This window comes from Rosa chinensis, chromosome 4 (assembly GCF_002994745.2).
Source record: "Rosa chinensis cultivar Old Blush chromosome 4, RchiOBHm-V2, whole genome shotgun sequence".
Lineage (NCBI taxonomy): Eukaryota > Viridiplantae > Streptophyta > Magnoliopsida > Rosales > Rosaceae > Rosa > Rosa chinensis.
Window position 1 is genome coordinate 48,916,434 of NC_037091.1, and position 23,680 is coordinate 48,940,113.

The following is a 23,680-nucleotide window of genomic DNA, read 5'->3' on the forward strand; positions in this document are numbered from 1 at the left end:
ATGATATTCATAGATGAAAATACTCTCTCTGTTGTTGCTATAGAAACTGGCAGAGTCAACACAAGACAAATCAACCTATAAATCATAGGTGTTTGAACCCAAAATTAACATTTTTTCCCAACAAGGGGGACTTGAAGAAATCCGGGCCAATAACTATGGCCCAAGCCATATATTTTCAATAAGTTCTGAATATATTGTTTAGAGGCTAAGTAAAGCTTACTTGAAGACCAAGTGATCTTAAGGAAAATTGTGATCTTATCGGTTTACTATTAATAATCAAGATATTTGATAATTAATAGTGGTTTGCTCGGTTGCGAAGATGGAGCATATGGAAAGATCTTTGCATTAAAGATGGCCTCATGGTTTTGTTTGGTTAGGATTCTAATAGACATATTTGGCAAAAGATCAACAAGGACTCCTCTTGGTTACGTGCATGTCATGGCTTTATCAATTAATGAAGCTTTCATCCATAATTGCATGAATCTATTAATATATATATATATATATATATATATATATATATATATATATATATATATACAGATCCTATCCAGAGCGGAGCTCCGCTTTGAAAATTAACGTGTGAAGTTCGAGTTTTGGGTCACTTTTCGGTCGCATATCCACATCTCGACCGTTCAGTTTTTAGGTACTAGTGTATAGATCATCTCTGCAAATTTTCAGCCAAAATGATGATCGTTAAGGCATTGATAACTTCCTTAAAGCTAGTACGGTTCATGTTGACAGATTCAGTCCGTCCATTGGTTTAAGCGAGTTAGATACCTTAACGATCATCAATTTGGCTGAAAATTTGCAGAGATGATCTATACACTAGTACCTAAAAACTGAACGGTCGAGATGTGGATATGCGATCGAAAAGTAACCCAAAACTCAAACTTCACACGTTAATTTCAAAGCGGAGCTCCGCTCTGGATCGGATCTGTATATATATATATATGGAAGCATGCGGTCAAAAATGAACATATATATATGTGTGTGTGTGTGTGTGTGTGTGTGTGTGATGTGTATATGCAATTAAACATGGCAAACATGTTGTCCTCCTTTACTTCAAGATGGTCCATGCAATTAAGTCTTATGGCAAAGCAAGAAAGGAAGGGCATAATCGTGCTTGATGGCAGTCTACAGAAGACACACACACACACACACACACACACACACACACACACACATACAAGTTAATTGTGCAAGTTGCATGGTCCAAATCGATTACGTGGGCTATATGTATATGCATGCAATTAATGATTGTAGAGTCCCCGCGAGGAGTCCTCACGAAGATACCCCGCGAAGATATATGAACATATATACATGCATATCCTACTGCATCCAAGAGGAAGATTACGTCCAAGACTCTAAGAGGCAATTTATTCTTGCTTACATTCTAGCGGCGACAGAGGAGGAAAATTATTAATTGCCTACGATAGATATCAAAACTATTAAGAGCTTTGATTTGATTCAAGGCCAATAACTGTGGCCTAAAATATAGTATTTCATCCCTATTAGGAAGGAGAATCTACGGACAATCTATATATAGAGGCTACAACAATACAACAAAACACAATTCTCAAATCAACTAATCATACAGATTATCAAAGCCTCTTCGGAGCAAACCTACCTGCAACCTAGTTGCAAACCAGCGAAGCAAGGATAACGCCCTCGTAACCCAGCGAAGCTAAAGTCATGCTTTAGCAAAACCCCTGCTTTCTCCAAACTTTCCAGTGATTGCTCTGCTCAACCTACAACATTGAGTATCGATTCGGTGTCGCGAAGAGATTACAAACAAAGCCCTTATCCGTAAGGCAAGAAGCATTTTTCCGAAAGGCATAGAGAAAAACCTGGTGACCAGGTTGGTGCTCTCCTCGTCCACGGCGTTTGATCAAGAAATCTGGTCAAGGGATTCTCCAACGACTGCACCCCACGGTGCTAGCACGCCTGCGCACACGCTCAAAAGAGACAGTTTGCACCCATACTAGTTTTGGAGCCAAACAATAGGAAAGAATGATTGACCAAACATAGTCATCCAATTTAGTGATTGACCAAAACAAAATTCCCTTTGACAGTTCGACCATTTCTATCTTTTGACTCTTTCATATAATTGATAATCAAACAAGCTGCAAGCCCAAGCATATGAAATTCAAAGTGGTTGACTGCCTGTTTGAAGAATTCCTACCTGTACTGAGTTGAACGAAGTGAGTTCATGAAATTTCATATTGGTTCATGAAATTTTAGATGAGACTTGAGAGAGAGAGAGAGAGAGAGAGAGAGAGAGAGAGAGAGAGAGAGAGAGTGAAGATCGAGGAGTGAAGAACGAAGGCTTGGCTGAGGACTGAGGAGTGAAGAACGGAGGCTTGTTGAGGAGTGAAGGACTGAAGGCCGAAGTCGGGGGAGTCTAAGGACTGAGGAGTGAGAGTGAAGATTGAAGAACGAGGGCTCGGTCAGAAGGTCACCGAATATTTTTTTTTTTTTTCCTATGGGCTTAGGGATAAGAATAGATATACTCATACTTAAGGCATTTTTAGCCCAAATCTCCCTTGGGCTAGCCCAAGGAGCCTATTACACAGATCCGCCACTGAATGGTGATCAATTATGGAGGCATCGGAGTTCTAGCTAATTCATTCTCTCTATCTATTTGCTAGCTAGGGTAACGGAATGAGCATAAACAAAGATGCAAAAGGCTAGGGCTGCTCTCTTTGCAGGGAAATTTATATGATGCATACCATCAAAGATGGTTGATCGATTTCGATTCAATTAACTCGAAGTATATATGTTTTGGTGATTGCCGACCCCTGCAACCCAATATTCGCCCAAAGTGCCAAGGAAGCATTAGGTGAAGTGCCAAAATTTTGAACCTTGTTCTCTTGTTTGGTATGGGGTTTCTTGTTATCGATGGCGCTAGTTAGCGTGGCCTGGATTATGTGTGCGGTACACTCGCGGCAAAACTTCACATTCAAGTAAAACCCTACATCTGCCAGACCAAGCTCCTCAAAAGCCTCATAAATAAAGGTAGATGAACACAAAAGATTAAGCCGTAGTGGTTTTGGAAGTTGAGCAGTAAACACCAATAGAGAGCTCGCTGTGGAATCCAACGTGAAACATATTAGACAAGAAGAGGAGAGCTGACCCAAGAGGCCAAAACAAAGGCATTAATTACAGTAGTGTCAGACGCACTCAAGAGGTTGCAAGAGTTGGCATAAAAAACCACAGTGCGACAACAACTCTGTCAACTCAAATCGATTGCAAAATTGGCTCATGTGAACATCAAGTTCGTCATGCAAAGTAGAAGAATCGACGATTCCGAATTGGTTTATGCACATTGTGAGAGACTGTAGAAGCATAGAGAGGAACAAAAAAAGCTAAAAAGCTAGTTACGTAAGCCTCTAGGGTCTTAATTTTAGGTTATTTATTTAATTCACCTAAGTTAAAAACATAATAAAATACGAAGAGTAATTTTAAATACACATACCTATTTGATAAATACACACCCTAATTTTTTTGTACATTTTTTTTATCCCTACTTAACCCTTCCAACTATTATGGTCGGACTTCTGATCAATTCCACGACAAGCGTGCAATAAAGATAGAGAAGGTGGAGAGAGGTGGGCTGGACTAAGAGAAGATAGATCCAAATTAAGAAGAATTGAAAATCACTACAAATTTAGTTGTTCAAACAAAAGTTGAAGATTGAACAACAAAAAATAAATTTAGGATTGCAAATGATTATAGACATGCTTTAGAAATTAAAAGTAGCAATATTGGAATCAACTTCTACCATATTGGGAGAGTAGATGCATTAGTTCTTTTCCTATGGTCACTTAGAGATTAATATCACTTCAATCCAAGTTAATAACTCAAAATCAACATAAGAGACAAACAAAAAAATCGTAGGACCTTAAGAATTTGCAAAAATAGTAAATCAAAAGAGTAGCAACATTAGTGATTTGACGTGCGAAGAGAGGGGGAAAAAATGAGAGAGGAAGGGTAAACAAGGAAAATTAAGGGGTGTGTATTGATAAAATTGGTCTGTGTATATAAAATTACTCAAATACGAGACATGTATAATATGCAAAAAATACATATGTATATTATTTGGACATTTCATCAAATAGTACATTAAATATACAAGAAATTTAATGAATTCATTTCAAAAATACAAAGTACAAAAATATTTTTTTAAAAAGAGATCAAAATGTATTTTATTTACGTATTATACGATAAATTACTATAGAGGTTAAAAGTGCAGTACTAGTTACAAAATTTTTACAAAATATGTAGAAAAGTAGAGCGTAGACGTGACTGCACACGAATAGGTGTTATGGAATTTTCCAAGGGGATCGTTAAGATTGACATGAGCTATATAGGTGTTATGGAATTTTCCAAGCGGATTATATGATTGACAATTGTGCATGTGACTTTGAACAAAAATTTAGTTTCCCTCACCAGGAAGGATAGACCCAAGCTAGTTCATTATCGATTATCAGATTATTACTTGGTGGCCTTGTAGTACCTAGGCTTAACGTATCGGACCATTCTTTCGTAACCTAAACGGTGTTCTGGTGTTTTACACTTGGGGCACACGACCATGTTTAGTGTGTGGATCGTTGCCCTATTTTCTGTACCTTTGTGCTTAGCATTTTCAACGTTCACTAACAGCCAACTTATCAAATTATGAGCTGGCCTCAGGTTTTCTTATGGATTTTTTTTTTTGTTTTTTTTTAAATTGCTCTCAAACATTCACAAAACAAAACAATAATAGATAATCTCTCTCAAAAAACAAAGAGATATACTCTCTCTCATCCTGCCTTGAACCTTAGCCAGCTTCTAGCCTCCAAACGTTACTCGTCTAGCAGTGGCCTGCATCAGTGTTGATCCTGGTTGTTGCTGCTGGACGAATGGTGAATTCTAAGGTCTGTCCTTGAGATGGCTTGATTTGATGACTTGAACAGTGGTGCTTGGTTTTTATTCTGATCAATGCATCACTGTGGCTGGAGTTCGTGAACACCTACAGGAGGGCACGCGAGCATCATCGATGCGATCAGGTGGCATTTTGGATGCTGATTCGTTACCCGGATGAGTGTTCGGGTTTGGCTCCTTTCCATGGAATCGTTTGTCCTCTCAATGGCGGCCGGTTGAGGCGCAGATCGAGTTGTGCGACGGCTGCGGTGGTTGTTCGTAGTGAGACATACGGCGGTGGCCACCAGACATGCAGCAGTGGTGCGGACTACGGGTTGCACAGGGTGAGAAGATTGGATTATAGCAAACTACAAAGACCCCCCTAGTAGAAGTCCAAAACTCAAAAAACACCTCCACTTTTGATTTTATACATCTAAGGACAAAAGTTTACACTTAAGGACATTTTGTCTTTAGTGAGTCTTTTACTTTCCTTAATAGTTATCTCTTCCTTTGGTAAAAATAAAATTGACGGAGCGTAGTGGGCCCATGCTTTTGAATTTGTTTGTCTAAACATTTGCAGGAATAAACTCATCCTCTATACTCGAAGGTAAACAGTTATTTTACTATTCATAATTTCGATTGTTGACAGATTAGAGTTGATTGCTATCTGCAAAATTACTAGCAAAGAATTGCAAAAAGAAAGAGAAAAATTAAGAAAATTAAAAACCTATAGAGATAGTCTTGATAGAGAATCTCCCGACTATTGGGATATCATCTACAGAATCCAAACCAGAATCCATAAAGTAGAACAAGAGATAGATAATCTTTTGTATGTTCTGGAAGAGGAACAAAAACCTCTTGATTATTTGAGCATTGGTTAGATCCGCACATCACTGGTATCAGAGCTTGTAAAATAGCTCAAGGAGAACCCCTCCTTAATGGGGACAATGTCAGAATTGTTATTAGAGAAAATAAATTCTCTATTGAAATCTTCTGATGAGAAATATCAGAAGTTATTACTAGAAATATCTAGATGTCAAACTCATCTAGAAAAATTACCTGCTATAATCCACCAATTGGAAAGATTGGAAAACAAATTGGATTATATCAAAGAACTTCCAAAAACGGAAGAAGAAAAGCTGACAGTCGTCAGTAGAAAAATCAATGAACAGCAAAAAACGCTGGATTCTATGAAAAATATACTGAAGGACAAGAAAGTGCCTACAGTAAAAAAGAAGACTAATGGATTCAAACCATTAGAAAAACCAGACACAAATCTTGTTCCAAACATGATTTTTCTAGAACCATCTACTAGTCAGACTAGTATCCGGTATGAAAACCCGGAGAAAAGAGATATAAAGATGTTAAGCATCTTTGGAAAAAAGAAAGGAGTACAACTCCTAAATGCTGAAGAGTTCGAATTCAACGAAATCGAACAGGAGGTAAAAACTCCTCAATCCCAAAATTAGATTTTAAACAAATCTACAAGAGGGGAAAATTTGATCTAAGGGATAGCCATTATTTTAAACTATTGGAAATCACAACCCCCGCTACAGCAGGTGGAGAGACTGATCTTCTATTAATCACTCCTTCAGAAGTTGCCAGAGCACAAGCAAAAAAATATCAATTTATGCATATTGGAGCAGTCCAAGTAGGCATAAATCTGCTTGCTCGTGAAGGCATAAACTGTTCAGTCCTATGTGTTCTACAGGACAACAGGTTAACAGACTTCCAAGCTAGTCTGTTGGGAACACTTGAAGCATCTCTGTGCGATCCAGTAGCGTATTTCAACTGCTTCCCCAACTTCACCACCAGCTTGAAAGATGCAGCTCACTGTCTACGATTGAGAGTCAAGACAGACGGCATATCCATGAAAGAAGATATGCAAGAACTCACAATAGTATATAGAATATACTATAAATTGATGAGTACTACAGTAGCCCCCAAGACAAGGATAACAAATATCTCAGGTCTTACTACTGGATTCCTCACCAATCAGAAGAACCATTCGCAGCAGATTCATAAAGTTACTTGGAATGAAGTGACTTTTCCTCTTGAATGGAAATTATCAGGTCCAAAAAGGCAACCGGAAAGAGCAAAAGCAAAAATCTACGAGAGTAGAAAAATTGGAGATATCAGCCTCAACTTCGACAATCACAGAAAAAGTGATGTCTGTCCTGAGAACCTCAGGATAAACAGCAGTCTTATGAGAAGGAGCTACAACACTAGAGAAGCTAGTGTCAGTGGAACAAAACCCACCATTGAAGATCCAATTTCTGAAGAAGAATTGGAAGCTGATCTGAACAGACCAATCAATATGCTCAGAGCTGAGAGGCTCTATGAACTCTATAAAGAAGCTGAAAATTGTGAAAATCCTGAACGATTAAAAAAACTAATCGAGGAAATGAAAGAATTCAAAATCAGAAAGACAAGAAAAGTCTTTCCTTATCAAGATATTGAAATGGAAGAAGGAGAAAGCTCCAGAACTTTCATTAGCAGAGAAAAAGGGAAAGTAAAACTCCCATTACAGAAAGCCCCCACGGGTAAAAAAGGAGAAAGAAATTCCCAAAGATTTGTCCCAGAGGATAATCTGCCTAGAGTTCCTATCACAAACTACGGCATCTGGTTAAATCTAGATAAGAGTCTAGATAAAAGAAAAACCATTGACCAATGGGTAGATAGCCTGATGATGGCTTCTGCTCTTACCCTTGGCAAATTTGAAGCACCAGATTTGCAGGTGTACTATGAAACTACTCTAACTGGAGTAGCAAAAAAGTACTACCTATCTTTCAAAGAGACTGCCAGAGGAAGAGACTGGCTTGAAGAGATAAAAAAATTCAAAATCTCCGTATGATTTTGCAGTACCCTTGTACGATCAGTTCTGTGGAGATCTTTCAAATCTGAGTGAAAAAGCCAAAGAAACGGCAAAATCGAATATCTATGCTCTCAAGATCTGTGACATGAGATATTTCGAAGAATACCTGAATGAGTTTCAGGAATATTACTGTACAATTGGTGAACTAGAGAATACTGATCTAGTTAATCTGTTGCACAGGAAACTCCCTGAACCATGGAGAACAGCTGTGAGAGAAAGCATAGCTGAAAGACCAATTGAAAGATTTTCAGTTGGAGGAATTGCCGACAGAATCCGGCAATTACTGAAGGAGCAATAGCCAATCTTAGAGCTAAGATGGCCAAGAAACAACTCAAAGGCCAAGAAACAACTCAAAGGAGTTGAAAATTTCTGTTATGGAATACTAGATATGCCCACAAACTGGGGATGTCATGAATCCAAATTCCACAGAAAGAAGAAAAAAGAAAAATATTACTCTAAAAAATTCAAAAAGAGTAATCAGAAAAGAGATTGGAAATTCAAGAAGAGTTCCAATTACAAGAAACAAAAGGATGAAAATCCTAAAAAGAAATTTTTCAAGAAAAAGAAGAATACTCATCAGCATAAACAACCAAGCAAGAAAGCTTGCAGATGTTGGTTATGTAAAGCTGAAGGGCACTATGCCAATGAATGCCCTGAAAAGGGTAAAAGATCTACTAAAGCTCTCTTCGAAGAATATGAGCAAATAGTAGAGGTAGCAAACATGAAAGGCTACGAAATAGCCTATTCTGATGATGAAGATGATGACAGTTCAGTCTACTCTGCCTGGTCTGAAGAAGAAATTTCATCAGATGAGTCTGAGATCGATTCTGAAGTAGAGTACTTTCGAATCTAGACAAATAAATGTTTTGAGAATCAAAAATTGGGAAGAAAGCAAGACAGAATCCTTCATGTCTTCTTATCAGGTGAACCCTGGTACATTCGTTTGTGACTACTGCTTATGTCATGAAAAGAATGGTCTCCCTATGTTTTGTGAAGAGTCTAAGAAGACTTATCATAAAGAATGCTTCATAGCTGAAGCAAGAAGAAAAACCAAAAATGGTCTTGTCAGCCAGTTGGTTGAGCAAGAATATGAAGAGTATTTCGCTGAGCAAAAGGCGAAAGAAGTTGAAACTCTGTTCCAGGAAACCATGGAACCATCTTCCTCGAAAAAGGAAGAAATCATCGATGAAGAAAAAATCGATGAAGATATTGAACTGGTTGAAATACCAGAAAATGTAGAACTGGTGAAACCACCAGAAACTGTTCATCTCTTAGAACGACAAGAGGCTACTGAAACATGGGATCTACTTGGCCAACCATCAGGCAAGTTTGATTATAAAGTCAGATATGACCCTCCGTCATGGTTCAGTGACCCAGACATCAAAGAGATAATTCCTACAAACTGGGATGATACAAAACCTTCTAGTTTTGATAAATCACCTCCTCCAGAAAAAGTTCCAAAAGAAGAATGCAAACCATTCATTCCAAAGGAACAAGCTCAGGAAAATGAGCTTCATCAATCGAAAGTCGTCTCTACAAGTAGATATAGCAACTACATAGAGATTGGACTAAAATTCCCTGATCATAAAAAATATCATCTACATGCCTTTGTAGATAACGGATCGGGATTTACTGTTGCAAAGAGATTTGCAATTCCAGAAGAACTCTGGAAAGAAGATAAGAAAAAATCTGCTACTGGTGTTACATTTGATGGGAGCCATCTCACCATGAAGAAAGTCGCAAAAAATGTTCATATCACCATCGGTGGAGGAACATTTATCATCCAGAATGTATGGCAATCTGAAGGCCAAGGATCTGATTTCTTGTTGGGAAATGATTTTATTCTCCAACAACGATTCATTCAGGATGAAGAAGCGATAGGCTTCAGGAAAGGAGAACGAGTGTTCTGGGCAGACCTCCTCACATAAGCCAAAACTGTGGTCGGTCCCGGTTTTACTACTCAGTATCAGAGATCGCAACAGAATAGTGGTGATCTTACCCCCTACAAACCAAAATTCAAACCCATACTCCAAATCAAGCAACAAGAAGAATTACTTGTTGAAGAATCTTCTGAAGAAGAAGAAGAAGAAGAATCTAGTGAAGATGAAGAAGCTAGTTTCATCCATGAGCATAACCTCAAGCACTTTCAGAACAAGCTTGAGTCTCAGCAAATTCCCACTCTTGAAAAAATCAAGAAAATACTAGAGCAAAATGTGGATACAAATCCTCAGAAGTTTTGGGAAAAAGACCCAGTGGTCTGTGAATTAAGATTGCATGACATGAATGCCATCTGTCATGTCAAAGCCATTCCTCAGTACAAAGTGGAAGATCAGAAAGAATTCTGAAGTGATATTGAAGACCTCCTGAAGAAGAGATTAATTCAACCTTCCACTAGCCCTCATCATGCTCCAGCATTCTACGTGAGAAATCATGCAGAAAATCTACGAGGAAAAGCTAGAATGGTTATTGACTACAGAGATGTCAATAAGAAGACTGTCAAAGACGGCTATCAGATTGCTCAAGTAAGAGTACTGATCAACCAGCTCAGAGGAGCTAAAGTCTTTTCGAAATTCGATGCAAAGTCGGGTTTCTGGCAGGTCAAGATGCATCCTGAGAGTATTCCTCTCACTGCATTTGGAACACCACAAGGCCATTACGAATGGTTAGTAATGCCTTTTGGTCTAAAGCAAGCTCCCTCAATCTTCCAAAGAAAGATGGACAACATCTTCAAGCATGTAGCGGAGTTCTGTGTCGTCTACATAGATGACATCCTGGTCTTCTCCAAAAACAAAGAAGAACACATGAAACACCTCCATGAGGTAGTAAAGCTGATAGTTCAGCATGGAATTATCCTAGGAGAAAAGAAAATCTTCTTTATTCTCGATGAAGTTGATTTCCTAGGAATAAACATCAAGAATGGGGTCATAAAACTCCAACCTCATATCCTTGAGAAGATCTGGAAGTTCCCAGATAGAATTCCTGATGCTAAGAGTTTAGAGAGATTCCTTGGTGTCATAAATTATGGGAGAGACTTCATCCCTAAAATCTCGGGGTTAACAGCGATGTTATCTCCTAAGACAAGTTCCAAAAGAAAATGGAACTTCACAGAAGATGATGAAAAAATCGTGAAGCAGATAAAAAATCTCTGCAAGAACCTCCCTCCTCTGCAACAACCAGAAGAGAATGATGAAATTATCCTCCAGACAGATGCGAGCGATAATTATTGGTCCGGTGTGGTTCTGGCAAAGACGCCTGGAACTAACATTGAAAAGATCTGTAAATTTTGTAGTGGCAAGTTCAGCCCTGCAGAACTAAATTATCCCACAGGGGAAAAATAAATTTTGGCTGTCAAGAAAATGATTTTAAATTCTCCAGCTTTTCTTGGAAAACCCTTTACTGTCCGCACCGATTATGCCAGAGTAAAGAATTTCAAAAATTTCAAACTTGATAAAGCTGCTGATAGAGGAAGATTAGCAAACTGGCAATTATTTCTTAACCAATATGATTATAATGTTGAATTAATTGCAGGAAACAAGAATTATCTTCCAGACGCATTGACCAGGGAAATGGCAATGTTCAGCCAGAAAGAAGACGACGAAGGTCGTAATCCCAGAAGAAGAAGGACTGGGAAAGAACATGAGCTTCAAGAAGATCCTATGGAAACCAAAGAAAAGATTCTTAAAAGGTTTCTGCTAAGTCCTAAAGGACTAGCCTCAACTGATCAATCCCAGGGTAAAGGATTGGCTAGCCCGTCTCAAACGGCAGACGGTAAAGGCTCATCAAGACCGTTGACGGCTGCTGCTTTACCAAAAAGCAGACCAACTCCAACTGGAGTCATAAATGTTTTTAATTATGAATTAAGAACTTTTGACACTACTGTGTTCAGAACTGGCAGGAGACTAGCTTATCACCAGAAGGCAATCCTGGATAATCTCTTATTTGCTTTTCAAGAAAGAAGCAGTGGTCTAATGTTCCCGGCACTCTTTGCACTAGCCGAAGAACTATATGAAAACGCCAGACTACAATTTGAAGAAAGTCATATACAGCAGAGTGCTGTAAGAAAAGAAAAAATTCTCTTCCTTGAAAGTCCAGAAAGTGCTAGGGTTCCTGTCATGGCACTTAATGAATCAGACTGGCATGAATTCCATAGTCTGATAGGAAGACATAATCCAGAAGACCTTGTTCCTCCAACTCTCTTTATTGTTTCAGGTCCTTATGTTGGAAGATACCTGGTTAATGTTCAGAGTGAACATCCTCAAGAACACAAGCTCTGGCTTGTTGAAAATGGTTTTGTCCATAATCTGTGGACTAAAACAAATGATGATCTAAAGGGTTTGCCGCCTATCATTGTCAATACAGTCAAAAATGTAAGAAAAAATGACTGTATGCTTCGATTGAAGTTCAGATCCACCCCTCCGGAATGGATCCAGAAGGCAAACGGTGAAGTTGAATATATTCCTCCTTATCATTATGTAAGAATTATTCAAAGAAAATATCTTCAACCAGCCTGTGTAGGGTACAATGGCCAACCAAACTCAAGCATCCCTTGGATGAAGGCCATGACTCTAGAATATATCAAAAAGATCATCTCTGAGGATACCTACAATACCTTCCTGGCAGCAGGAGAGAAAATTATCATCACTGCTTACGATAATCCTGACGTAGTCAGCAGTGACTTATTCCTATCTCTTACCAGAAAGGAGATAGATTCGACACTGGCATGCTTACGATGGGTGGAAAAGCTTGAAACTGACAACCACTACAAGATGTATGTTGATACAGATGTCGAAGACAATGCAACAACAGTAAGGATGGCCCAGGCAGATAACGACTCGTTTGTCCTTGGTCACAATTCAGAAACTGACGATAACATGTGAAGCAGCAGGTGTAGAAAACACCGAAAATCCTTTTGGATTTTTCCCAAAAGTGACTTTTGCTTTTCAAAAAGTAGGTGAAAAACATTTCACCTAAAGGAATCTGCTTTTTCCCCGGCCGACCTCCACCAGCAGGAGCACTAAGGAAAGCAGGAAATCACGGAGTCGTTCTGTACATTTTGTTGTTTTGAATTGTAATTTGAGTTCCGCTCCCTATATAAGGAGCTTTAGCTTCCCTTAGAAGGCATTCGAAGTAGGAAAACATCAGTCTGATATTCGAAAATTGAGCAGAATCAGATTCTCTCAAAAATAAGAAAGCCATAGTAGCAGCAGTAGCAGGTTTTCTATAAGTCTGTCTCTTGATGCAAGTGTGCATCTGATTCCAAGTAAGTATTTGTAATCAAGTTATGAGTAGCTAAGCAGCTTCTAGCTGTTTGCCCAAGAGTGAGGCTCTGGGTTCTGTATCTGTATTTATGTTTGAATAAATAAATTCAATTTGTGCCCAGTACCCTATCACCAAAAAAAAAAAAATTTTGCTTTTTCTGCATTTATGTTTTGGTAACAGTAGCAGTTAGTAAGCAGTAGCAGTCTTTCTGTTTTTCTATAAAGACTGACCCTTATCATACTAAGGCAGCAGTGATTCCGCCCTGGTAGTAGCCGCTTAGACAGGAAGTCGTTAGGTGAAGTTGTGGCATGTTGAAGGCTAGTCCTTAGGCTGATACTGTGTTTAGTCTGGAAAAGTAAAATATAAGCTGATACTGTGTAAAAAAAAACAAAAAGAGGTAAAAGGAGAATAGTGTGTGTCCTTAATTGTATAAGGGAAAAGGTTGTGGACTTTGTTGTCAAAAAATCTTTTGTCTGGTAGTGCTTTGTAGTTAACCCATTGGATTAAGACAAGGCCTTGAATTTGGCTTCCTTTGGGCCTTGGGCAATGTAGTGTAGTTTTGTCTTGTCTAATTAATAATTCCTTACTTTTTTAGAGATCTATATTCCCTAGTTCATAGTAAGTGCTAATGAGTGTTAGTAACTTTGCCTATTTGCCATGTCCTAGTGTTATCATAGCTTATAGGCTCGCTTTTATTAAATGAGCATAAGATGTTTAATGAATGATCTATCACTATGTATCATCATGATATCCCCACAATTTTTTATCTGCTTAGTTAATGACAGTGAAAAAGTATGTACTGACCATCCTGACCTGAGATTAATATATGGTTTATGACCTCGTTCAAACTAATTTCGCCGCCGGTAACCTGTGCTAGGCTCTTGGGTCGTGAGATTGTCGCCATCAAGCTCTTCGACTAACCGATCGTGCATGTGTTTTAGAATTCTTTTCTCCTCCTCTCCTTTTGATTCGACTCCAAAACGGATTGAACTTGAACCAAGTCGAGCCAACACTCATCACAAAACGTGGCACAATTCAAACTCATAAAATCAGGTTTCAATGCACAAAACATCTAAACAAGTCTTAAATAAGTAGATAATAATTCAAAGTTGAAATTAAGTGCATTATTAAGAGGATTGTTACACCAAATAATATAAATTTAGTACTGCCGCGTCAATACACATGATCCATAATTTGGTGGTCTAAGGGAAGCAAATTCCCACTAGCAGACAAGAATTCGGTGAGTCCAAGTCTCCAACTGAGAGAGAACTAGACAGGAAACTAGTAATTTCGACCCGAAGAAGGGCCAGGGAAGTAATTTCCCCTCCTCCGCGTCAACCCTGGTAGGCGTGTGGAGCTTGATTGACCCGTAATAGAATGCAGCAGAGGAAAAGGAGCAGCAGTGAACCATGAAACTAGCAAGAACCTTCCTCACTTCCTTTTCCCACTTTAAATCGTCATTCTTATAATTCCCCCTTCATAAACAGAAAAAAAATCCCAACTTCACAACACTTCCATCTTCAATTTTTCTTCACAGCCGAAGCCGCAGAGGTTCTAAGTTCGAGTCTCCCATGTCTATGTCCGGCATGTCTGGCTTAACCGAGTTACCCCGCCGACCGGATTTTCCTACATACTCCACTCCCCCGTCGGAGCCCTACAAGGGCTACGCTCTCAGCGGCAAGATTATGCTGAGCGCCATCGTCATCCTCTTCTTCGTCGTCATTCTAATGGTGTGTCTCCACCTCTACGCGCGATGGTACCTCCTCCGCGCACGGCGCCGCAACCTCCGCAGAAACCGCCGCAACCGCCGCAACCACTTGATCTTCCACGAGGACGAGGCCACCGCCGCCGTCTCGGACGCCATGCGCGGCCTCGACGAGTCGGTGCTCAAGTCTCTGCCGGTGTTCGTCTACGACTCGAAGACCCACCCGGAGCCGATTCTGGAGTGCGCCGTGTGCTTGTCGGAGTTCGAAGAGAACGAAACGGGTCGGGTTCTCCCGAAATGTAAGCACAGCTTCCATATCGAGTGTATCGACATGTGGTTCCACTCGCACTCCACGTGCCCGCTCTGTCGGTGCGCGGTGGAGCCCCAACCCGAGTCCGAGAACCCGGGAGATGTGGTGTTGAATGTGTGCGAACCCGAGAGTAACGAACCGGGTTCGAGCTCCGGGTTGTGCTCCGAGTGTTCCGGGTCGAGGTCGGTACGGCAGACGTCGTCGTTTGGGCCGAGAAGGAAACCGATGGATATCGCGGTGCCGAGTCGGCACGAGAGCTTTGGGAGGTCGGAGGCGGAGTCGCCGTCGGGTCAGGCGTTTCGGTCGCCGATGAGTCGGATGCTGTCGTTTAAACGGATGCTGAGCAGAGACAAAAGAAACGGCGGCGTTTCGCCTTCCGGGAATGCCAGTTGTAGCTCCGTGGCCGAGTTGGATATTGAGCGAGGACGAGAAGGGGCTGAGTGAACTCAGGGGTAAACTCGGAAATTTAGCAACTTCATCAGATTTTATTATTATTATTTTTTTTTTGGCAGAGACACCCGGCGACGGTCAGTGAGTTAAGAGTCAGGAAAGTGTTGATTGGGGTGGGGGCAAATATGGAAATGCGGATTTATACGTGGAAGAAAGGTAGAAGGCGTGGAATTATCGCTGTTTGGAAACTTGTATATAGTTCAATTTATTTGACTCTTTTTTCTTTCATTTTTTTGTCTCTTATGTTATTTAATACAAATTATGTTGAATATAAAGACTAAAAAGAATTGAGATTGTTTGGTCCGTTTTGAAAATTGGGTGGTTTTTTGAGTCTCAAATCTGTATGAAGACAAAAAATGAATATTTGTCTTTTGTCAGTGACAAAAAATAAATTTAATGGTTGTGGCAGAAGTTTTGAGACGCTCCATTGTTTTGTTCGATTTATCTCTTTCTACTTTTGTTCCTTTATCATAATAATCAGATTCGCATAGGAATGCATTCAATTCCGATCACTTAAGATTGCCTTTGGTAGCTATATTATTTGATCGACTAGCTTAAGTCTCCGATTATAAGTGGTGGGAGGTCGTGAGTTGAATTTACGGAAAATTTGTTGTTATAATTATCATTTATTGATGTTTACAAAATAAACTAAAAAAAAATTGTCTTTGATAATGCATCAATTGCTTTTGACATTTATATGTTTTTAGATGCAAAAACAAATTAAGATGTCATTTATTAAGACAAACACCGGATATAGTTAGAACAGTAGAATTATCAATTTTTATTGTCCTTGAAATAAGTGGCACTATAGTTCCTTTTATTTGTTTGGTAATGTTGTAGCACGACATCTAAGAAAATATAAGTTGTACTAAATTAGTAAATTGAAGTTAAAAAACAGAAAACTAAAGAGATGAGCAAAGAAGATAGGATAAGGATTATTTTCATCGAAATTTATATAGTGAACACTAATGTTTTCATTGAATTATATATTTTTTTCTTATAATATAATTTGATTTTGTGTTTAAGTATTTTATGTAATAAAGAATGACAATATGTTGAATGGATGAACATTAGTTGAATTAAGTATGGTGATTGACGAAATGTCATTATATTGAAACAAAAGAGCATTATGAGTTCCATCATATTATTCGTCGGAATTAAAAAGTGATAAACGAGTTGGTTCATATATATCCTGGATCAAATATTATGGATCCCCAAGCAACAAGCAACAGTTACTTAAGCATGGTACCACTCATAAAAATCCATGGCAAACTTCGCAAACCTTTGATTATGTTGAGACGCCACCAAATTGTCTCTCACTCTGTCTCAAGCAATTAGGAGACCAAATAAAAAAGAACAAATCTTTTAATAAATTCAAAGAATTCAAATCCTATAATAAATATCGTTAAATAACTTTATCATTATATTGATATTGTCCTAACTTTACCACTTAATAGGTGTTGAATTTTAACTCAAAAGATTCAATATAATTAGGTGTGAGTGGGCAGTTGAAATTTGAGAAATTAGGAGAAAGTTTACACTTTAAATGATTTGTCACCAACTCACCATCACTATTCTTTCCGTGAAAGTTTAAAAGTTCCATTAAAACGAATGAAACACGGCAAAGTCTCTGTCGTTGCGTACTGGGATCTCTGTCATGTTTTCCCTTGCTTGACTTGGCCAAAGTGTGAAGTTGACTTGGGTCAAATAATTGGAGTCCCTCTATGCTTTTGCTTCGAAGACGCAAAATTTTTCATGGTGTTCAGACTACAGGTACTTGGTAGTTGAAAACCAGATTACTTGCTGCATTAGATCTCCCATACTGATCTCACAATATTAGATAGGCACCCTATTTCTTGCTACCAAAAGCCAATAACTTCACTTTCTTTGACTAATACCAAGGGATTTTTCAACTTGTTTGGTTTTCTATTCCAAGTGGTTTGCAACTGTGCTTGGTCCATGCTGAAATCGGATCGGATGAACCACAATATATCCATTTTTGCATGGTGTGATCATGATTTTACGATTAATTTCTCATCAATTCATTTTTTGGCATCAGCATTTTGGATCGCCTGTTGCTTTCGAGTCAAAAAGACTTTTGTATTTCTATCGGCCGAACTCGCTACAAATTGCAAACTATGAGGAGCTTACCAAAAAAGAAAACAAAAATTGAGGAGTTAATGTTGGGTTGAAGGGTGCATATCAATCAATTGTTGACTAGACAGAAAAAAGCACGTTGGCGTTATTGACAAATTGGCATCAAAACAAGAATATTTTCTGTCAAATAATGATACATGTGCTACAGATCTTTCACTACTAATGTGTACATTACGTTAATAACTTAAAAATATTACAGGTTCCTACCATTCACTGTTAGTAAACTACAATCGCAACGATCAGGGTTTCTTACCCTGCTTTGAGCCGTCCAGCAAAGCGTTGAATGGCCTCGATCATAAGAGTAGAACCTCTTTCATGACATTCATGTCACCCTGGAGAATATAGGTCATCAAGTGGTTCAACAAATCGAGTACTTTTTCTCCTCTTGGCATCAGGACTGCGCCCTGTGACGCCATTCTTTCCGGCTGACAACTTGCAGTTTGTTGGAGTAGATCTTCTTTTTGATTTACTTGTCTTTGATGATGACTTGACGAAGGGTGATTTCTCAATTCCATTCTTGTCATTGTCGACTTTTCTACATGCTTTCCTCAATGGAGACTTAACTCTCTTTCTCGACAGCCGAAATCCAGTTTCCACTCTTCTTCTGTCATGTCTTAGGAGCCGAACATGGAAAGGATTGGCAGCTGTGAAACAAACAGGCTGACCACCATCAACTACACTCCTATCCAACTCAACATTTCCATTATTTACCTGAAAATTGTAGTATTAAATAGAAATTCCACCATAGTTGGATACCAACAAAACCAAAATTAAGCACCAGTGACTTAAGTCAAACTGATGCAATGTAAAATAGATAGAATCAGGCAAACAGGTGCTTGCTGTAAAAAAGGAGAAATACCAGTTGCAGTAGTGCAGAAAAGCTCCTGGCCACATCATACTTTCCCTGACCTTTGACGACATCAGAAAAGGGCAATACATTTCTATCTTCTGGTTCAAGGGATAGTCTATCAAGAATTCTTTCACCATAGTCTTGAATGTCAAAAGGAGGGTGTGATTCCTATGACACATATAGCTTTCTTTAAACTTGAACAAGCAGAGGAGAAACAGAAGAAAATATTTGATGCAACTAGTGGGTGCTTCAATTTTTTTTTCTTTCCTTTTTACTTGGAAAGTGTTGCACGAAGCAAAACAGCAAAACAGATGGAACTTACTTGCTCTTCCAAGTTGTGCTCAATTTTCTGTTTCCATGTTGAAACACGAGCAGCCAGTTCAGTTTGCTTCTCGTTTTCAGCTATGCTAGCAAGTAGAGCATCCTACATAAGCAAAGATAGGTAGCCAACATTTTAGGTAGCTACTATATATAGATAAGAGTAAATAATTGTCATATTTATGAGGTGGGCCTAGATAATCTTGTGAAATACCAAAAAAAAAAAAAAAGTGGTGAAAGATATAAAACATCAAGAAATATTGGCCACGAAGAAAATTGATCAGAATCTTTCTTCCAAATCTAGACACCTGAAGTGCCTAAAAAAACATTACTCTTTCTTCTAAGTGCTACATGTTCAGATCAAGTATGCAACCATGGTCATGTCAAAAGTGAGAGTAAGTTCCAAAGTCCAGTAGATTGATATAATGCAGCTCAAGGTTTCACTATTACCACAAACCAGGACATTGAGCAAGAAACATATATACTTACTAGGTGAGAACGGCATAAATCTTCCAAGCTTGCATGAGGGTTTGGATCTTCATATCCAAAAGCTTCATCAGTGCCAAAGTGAGGACCACCATCCTCGTGCTGCATAAGATCAACAAGTAGCAAGCAATAAAATTAATTTCCTGAATTTCACTTAAGATTTCCAATAACCAATTCACTGCCTTGTCTAACCTCATCATTGTGAAGAGGTACATCTTCTGGTATGTCAGCATCTGGTTGCCCAAAACCCGGGATGTCATTATCAGATTCGGTGTCGTCATTTCCATTCATAGGATTAGAAGAGCCATCAAAATTTTCATGTTTTCCATCAATAAGTGATTGTCGCAGCTGCAGTTAAAAGAAGAGGTTCAAATAACCAACAAAAGAAAAATGGTTAAATACACCTCAGCAAAACAAACCTTCTCAAATAATGGAGGAGATTGGGACCCCCTTTGCTGTTCTTGAGCATGACGTCGTATCTCCCACATTTCTGTGAGTTCTGGACTAATAGTACCATGCAATTTTGCAGGTGGAAACATTGTTGCCATAGATGCCTGCTTAGAAGAATTAACCCCTTTCCTTTTAAAAGCTTTGACTGGTAGGGAAAAGCACAATAAAAGAGAAGCATGGGTTTAGGTACATGAATGAACAGTGAAAACTAGAAAGCTAAATAAACAAACATTTGAAAACAACCTTTTTTAAAAGGCTTTACTTTCAAATTCCCAGGTTCATGTGGATTCAAAGGCTTCCATGGATCATCGTCGTCATCATCCAATTCATCCAAGTCCCTAGGCTCCGAGTATCTATCATCCATATCATACCCATGAGTGCCGTCATCAAAATTATTGCAGCCAGGAGGATCAGGCCCAATATTACAACCATTGACCTCAAAGTGGGAATCAACCATAGGAGACTGATTGACATTAGCATTCTGGGACTTTTGTGACTTATGTGCAGTCCCTCCTGAACATCCTGTGGGAGACAGAAAGCTTTTTCGAGTTGAGCTGACCCTATAAGCACTACTTTGTCCTCTACTAACTCCATCCACACCCAAATAATCATTAACTGCTACTGAATCACATGGATCTAACAAAATGAAATCCTGGTAAAGATCATTTGTGGCCAACTGCAAACAAAAAAATTTGTATAGAATGAGTTAGATGCATGTGTTTACTAATGACTTAACTAGAAATTAGTAAATGAAAGAAAAGATGGTACCAGATATGACTCTAGTTCTCCGGAATCACCAGTTGTATCTAAGCAATCACCTTCAAGGACAACTAGATTTGCTGGGGGCTTCACAAAGGGATTCGAAGGAACATCTCTGCCTGAAGGACTGTCTAAGCAATTTTTTGCTTCCACTGCGAGGAAAATCAAGTTCAGTGGATGATTGCACAAAAATATTAACAAAGTGAATTAGGGAGTCCTGGCTACCTGCAATGTCATCTAATCCCCAAAACCTATCATTTTCTTCGTCAGCAACTGCATTGGAACTCCCACCTTCTTCAGGTTGAACTGATGTGCCGTCTGATTGGTCATTCTGCCTGCTTAAAACATAGAGTAGAGTAACATGAAAACTACTGCAACATGAACACTTCATTGCAATTCCAAAGCATCATTGGTTGTGCAACATTAACACTTATGCCCAAGTTGGTTGAGATGGTCATCATTACAACCATTATCATCTTTTCCTCAAGAGCAGAAATATTAGATAGAACATAAACTCCACATCAAATTACAAAACTTCCTAAAATAAATCAAAATGGTTCAAAATACACTGTCAAACACCAAAAACCTGATTTGGCACAGCAAATCTGCTTCACTGCTATTTTAAATGTAAGGTATCTGTCTTCTTTATGTTTCTTAGTTTTGAATCCCTGTTGAAGAAGAGTACCTCTTTTCCTTGGTTTTAAGTTTTTAACTAACCAAGTGAATGTTTCTCTTAAATGAGTGTTTGAGTGATGAACTTCTTTCTCTCTTTTCTATTTTTTTGCTGGGACCTCAGTTTAAAGATATAAGGATTGTAGTTTATGACTGAAAAACTCTGTGTGGCAACCTGAATACAACACACCTAATACATATGTTTTGTTAGGATAGACCCAATACCTGATACAAAAATTCTTAAGGACACAGGGTCAGCCACATGAACCACCTAAACCTAGTTTCTCTTATGCTAACACAAGTAACAGACTCCCAGTAGAAGATGCATGTTACTGAGATATGATAGTCAACCATGTTGAACCATTACCCGCGTTTAAAGCAAAGACTTCAGAATCTCGCAAACAGTCATTCTTTGCCCAAAAACCTCAAACAAGGCTGATAACTAGTCTCAAATCGAGTAAAGTTATAGGGAAAGGGCTGATAATTTATGAAAAGCTCAACACACATATGCACATATTCAGTGTCAGCAGACAGAAAGTATGAACCTTTACTCAAATACACCTATACTCTTAAAACGTAATGGCACCCAGCAAGGAAAATTCTCAATTTAAAGCATTACAAATAAAACCCCCCACAGAATTGTAATGAGAAGAAAAAGAACAAACCTTTTTTGGGAAAGAAACTCCAAAGCACGCAAGACCAACGAGTAAAGATATTCCACCTTCCGGCTATACACCTGAACCGAACCCTGAAGTAGCAGAGCAGCTGCACCCAACCAAAACTCTCACAAACCAATCCAATACAAAAAGACCCAGAAGCTTAAAAACGAAGCCAATTAGTTTCAATACAAAACCCACCTTCGGCGAAATTAATAGACACAATGCCGTCGGCTTCGGCGGGCAATTCGCCGGAGCAAATCCTCAGCAAATACTCTTCGAGTTTTGTTCCAAGATCTAGTTCCCAATTGGATTCTAGGTCACGCTCCGCCTGCACCGTGTGGAACCCACCTCCGGCGCCGACGCCACTGCCGCTTGGCTCCGCTCTGGCGTTAGTCATGTCCTCTGAGTCGAATTGGGGGTTGTTGCATCGTGGAGGCACATTTGCTCAAGACTAGGGTTTTTCAATTTGGGGGTTTTTGAGAAAGTGAGAATCTTTCAGAGGCTATCGCAAAATTGGAATCAGGAGTGAAGAAGTCGAAGACTTTGGGTGAGTCTGCAAATCGTCACAGCTTGGTTTTCCAATGAAGAGGGAGTGAGTGGGGAAGAAGGAGCGAGAGAGACAACGAGTCTTCCAAAGAAAACAAAAATTGGTTCAAAAAATTTCGACGGCTGTTTTCCCGCTCCCCAGAGTATTTTACTTTTTTTTTCTTTTCCTTTTTTCCAAATTTTTTTTGGTAAATGATCCAAAATTTGGTGGTGCCCAGTACAGTAAATGGCTAATTACCAGTTTGGTAAAAAGGTAAAATAAATGGAGTTGTGAATGTGCGTCACCCAACACAGCTGGAACAAATTGAGAGAAGCTTCCGAGCACGACTGCAGCAAAAACGATGTTCACAAGGTTTCTCAGAAAAGCTACTGAATCATTACCAGAACAAGGATATCAATTCCGTATATCTTAATAACAAAAAAGTCATTAATGATACATTACACATATTCTTTGTTAGTAGGATAGGTAATTCGTAAGCACATATATGGTCACACCATCAAGATGAGCAAATTTAGTGCATATTGGATGTCAAATGATGATAAGAAGACGTAGGTTCAACCAGATTAGGTATCGCACAAAGGGTTGATTGTGGTCAACATTCATTGCATGGACAAGAGATGGGTAGGGGTATAGTTGGTACAACACTACAACTATACGAGAAAAAAAGCTTTGGTCCAAAAGGGTTTGGACTTTGGATGATGAAGTTCCGAGACTTCCAACTGAGTGTATTAGTTGGTGAATGGATTGATAATTTTTTTGGTGTAGAAAGTTGACATCTAAACTTATTTTTCTCATCAGCGTTGTATCTTTGTCAATTTTCTGTCATCGAGCCATTAATCCGAGCACATGTGACGCATGTGAAGCATCAAATGATGATAGAAAGATTAATGTACCTATTTTTAATCTTATATAATTAAGCCAATTCTCAAAGGAATGATTAAATTTTTGAACTACCATATTTGTCCTCACATAATATAGATATTAATAAATAAATTATTTCTATATGAGGGTAAGATAGTCAATTACTATGTCATATTTCAAAAATTTGCAATACTTCCCATTAAAAAATGAGAAACTTCCTAAATATCAGGAAAGATAACTTTTTTAAATTAAAAAAATAAAAATAAAAGTCAATTGACATGTGCGGAGCACATGTTAAAGGGCTAGTGAAAAATAAAATAAAAACTATTCAAGTAAACCCTAATTTGTGTTTGGCCCAAACTCTAGGTTACTAGACCTAGTGGTAATAAGGTTAAATTAGAAGGATCTAGATTCCTA

General features: G+C 38.7%; 2 protein-coding genes across 2 annotated transcripts; one reads left to right on the top strand and one right to left on the bottom strand.

Annotated features, from left to right (window-relative positions):
* The first annotated feature begins 14,434 nt into the window (after nt 1–14,434).
* Nucleotides 14,435–15,924, top strand: LOC112198137 (RING-H2 finger protein ATL2). Its single transcript, XM_024339200.2, has one exon. It carries the CDS (start codon nt 14,611–14,613, stop codon nt 15,496–15,498), a length of 888 nt encoding a protein of 295 aa, XP_024194968.1. The 5' UTR covers nt 14,435–14,610; the 3' UTR covers nt 15,499–15,924.
* A 1,835-nt stretch (nt 15,925–17,759) lies between these two features.
* On the bottom strand, nt 17,760–22,530 carry LOC112198270 (condensin-2 complex subunit H2). The gene is made up of 11 exons (XM_024339363.2): nt 22,054–22,530; nt 21,862–21,961; nt 20,750–20,859; nt 20,534–20,676; nt 20,009–20,441; nt 19,735–19,910; nt 19,508–19,663; nt 19,319–19,417; nt 18,834–18,935; nt 18,521–18,679; nt 17,760–18,372 (listed from the first exon to the last, which is right to left on the bottom strand). Exons 1-11 carry the CDS (start codon nt 22,250–22,252, stop codon nt 17,989–17,991), a joined length of 2,061 nt encoding a protein of 686 aa, XP_024195131.1. The 5' UTR covers nt 22,253–22,530; the 3' UTR covers nt 17,760–17,988.
* Between the last annotated feature and the right edge of the window lie 1,150 nt (nt 22,531–23,680).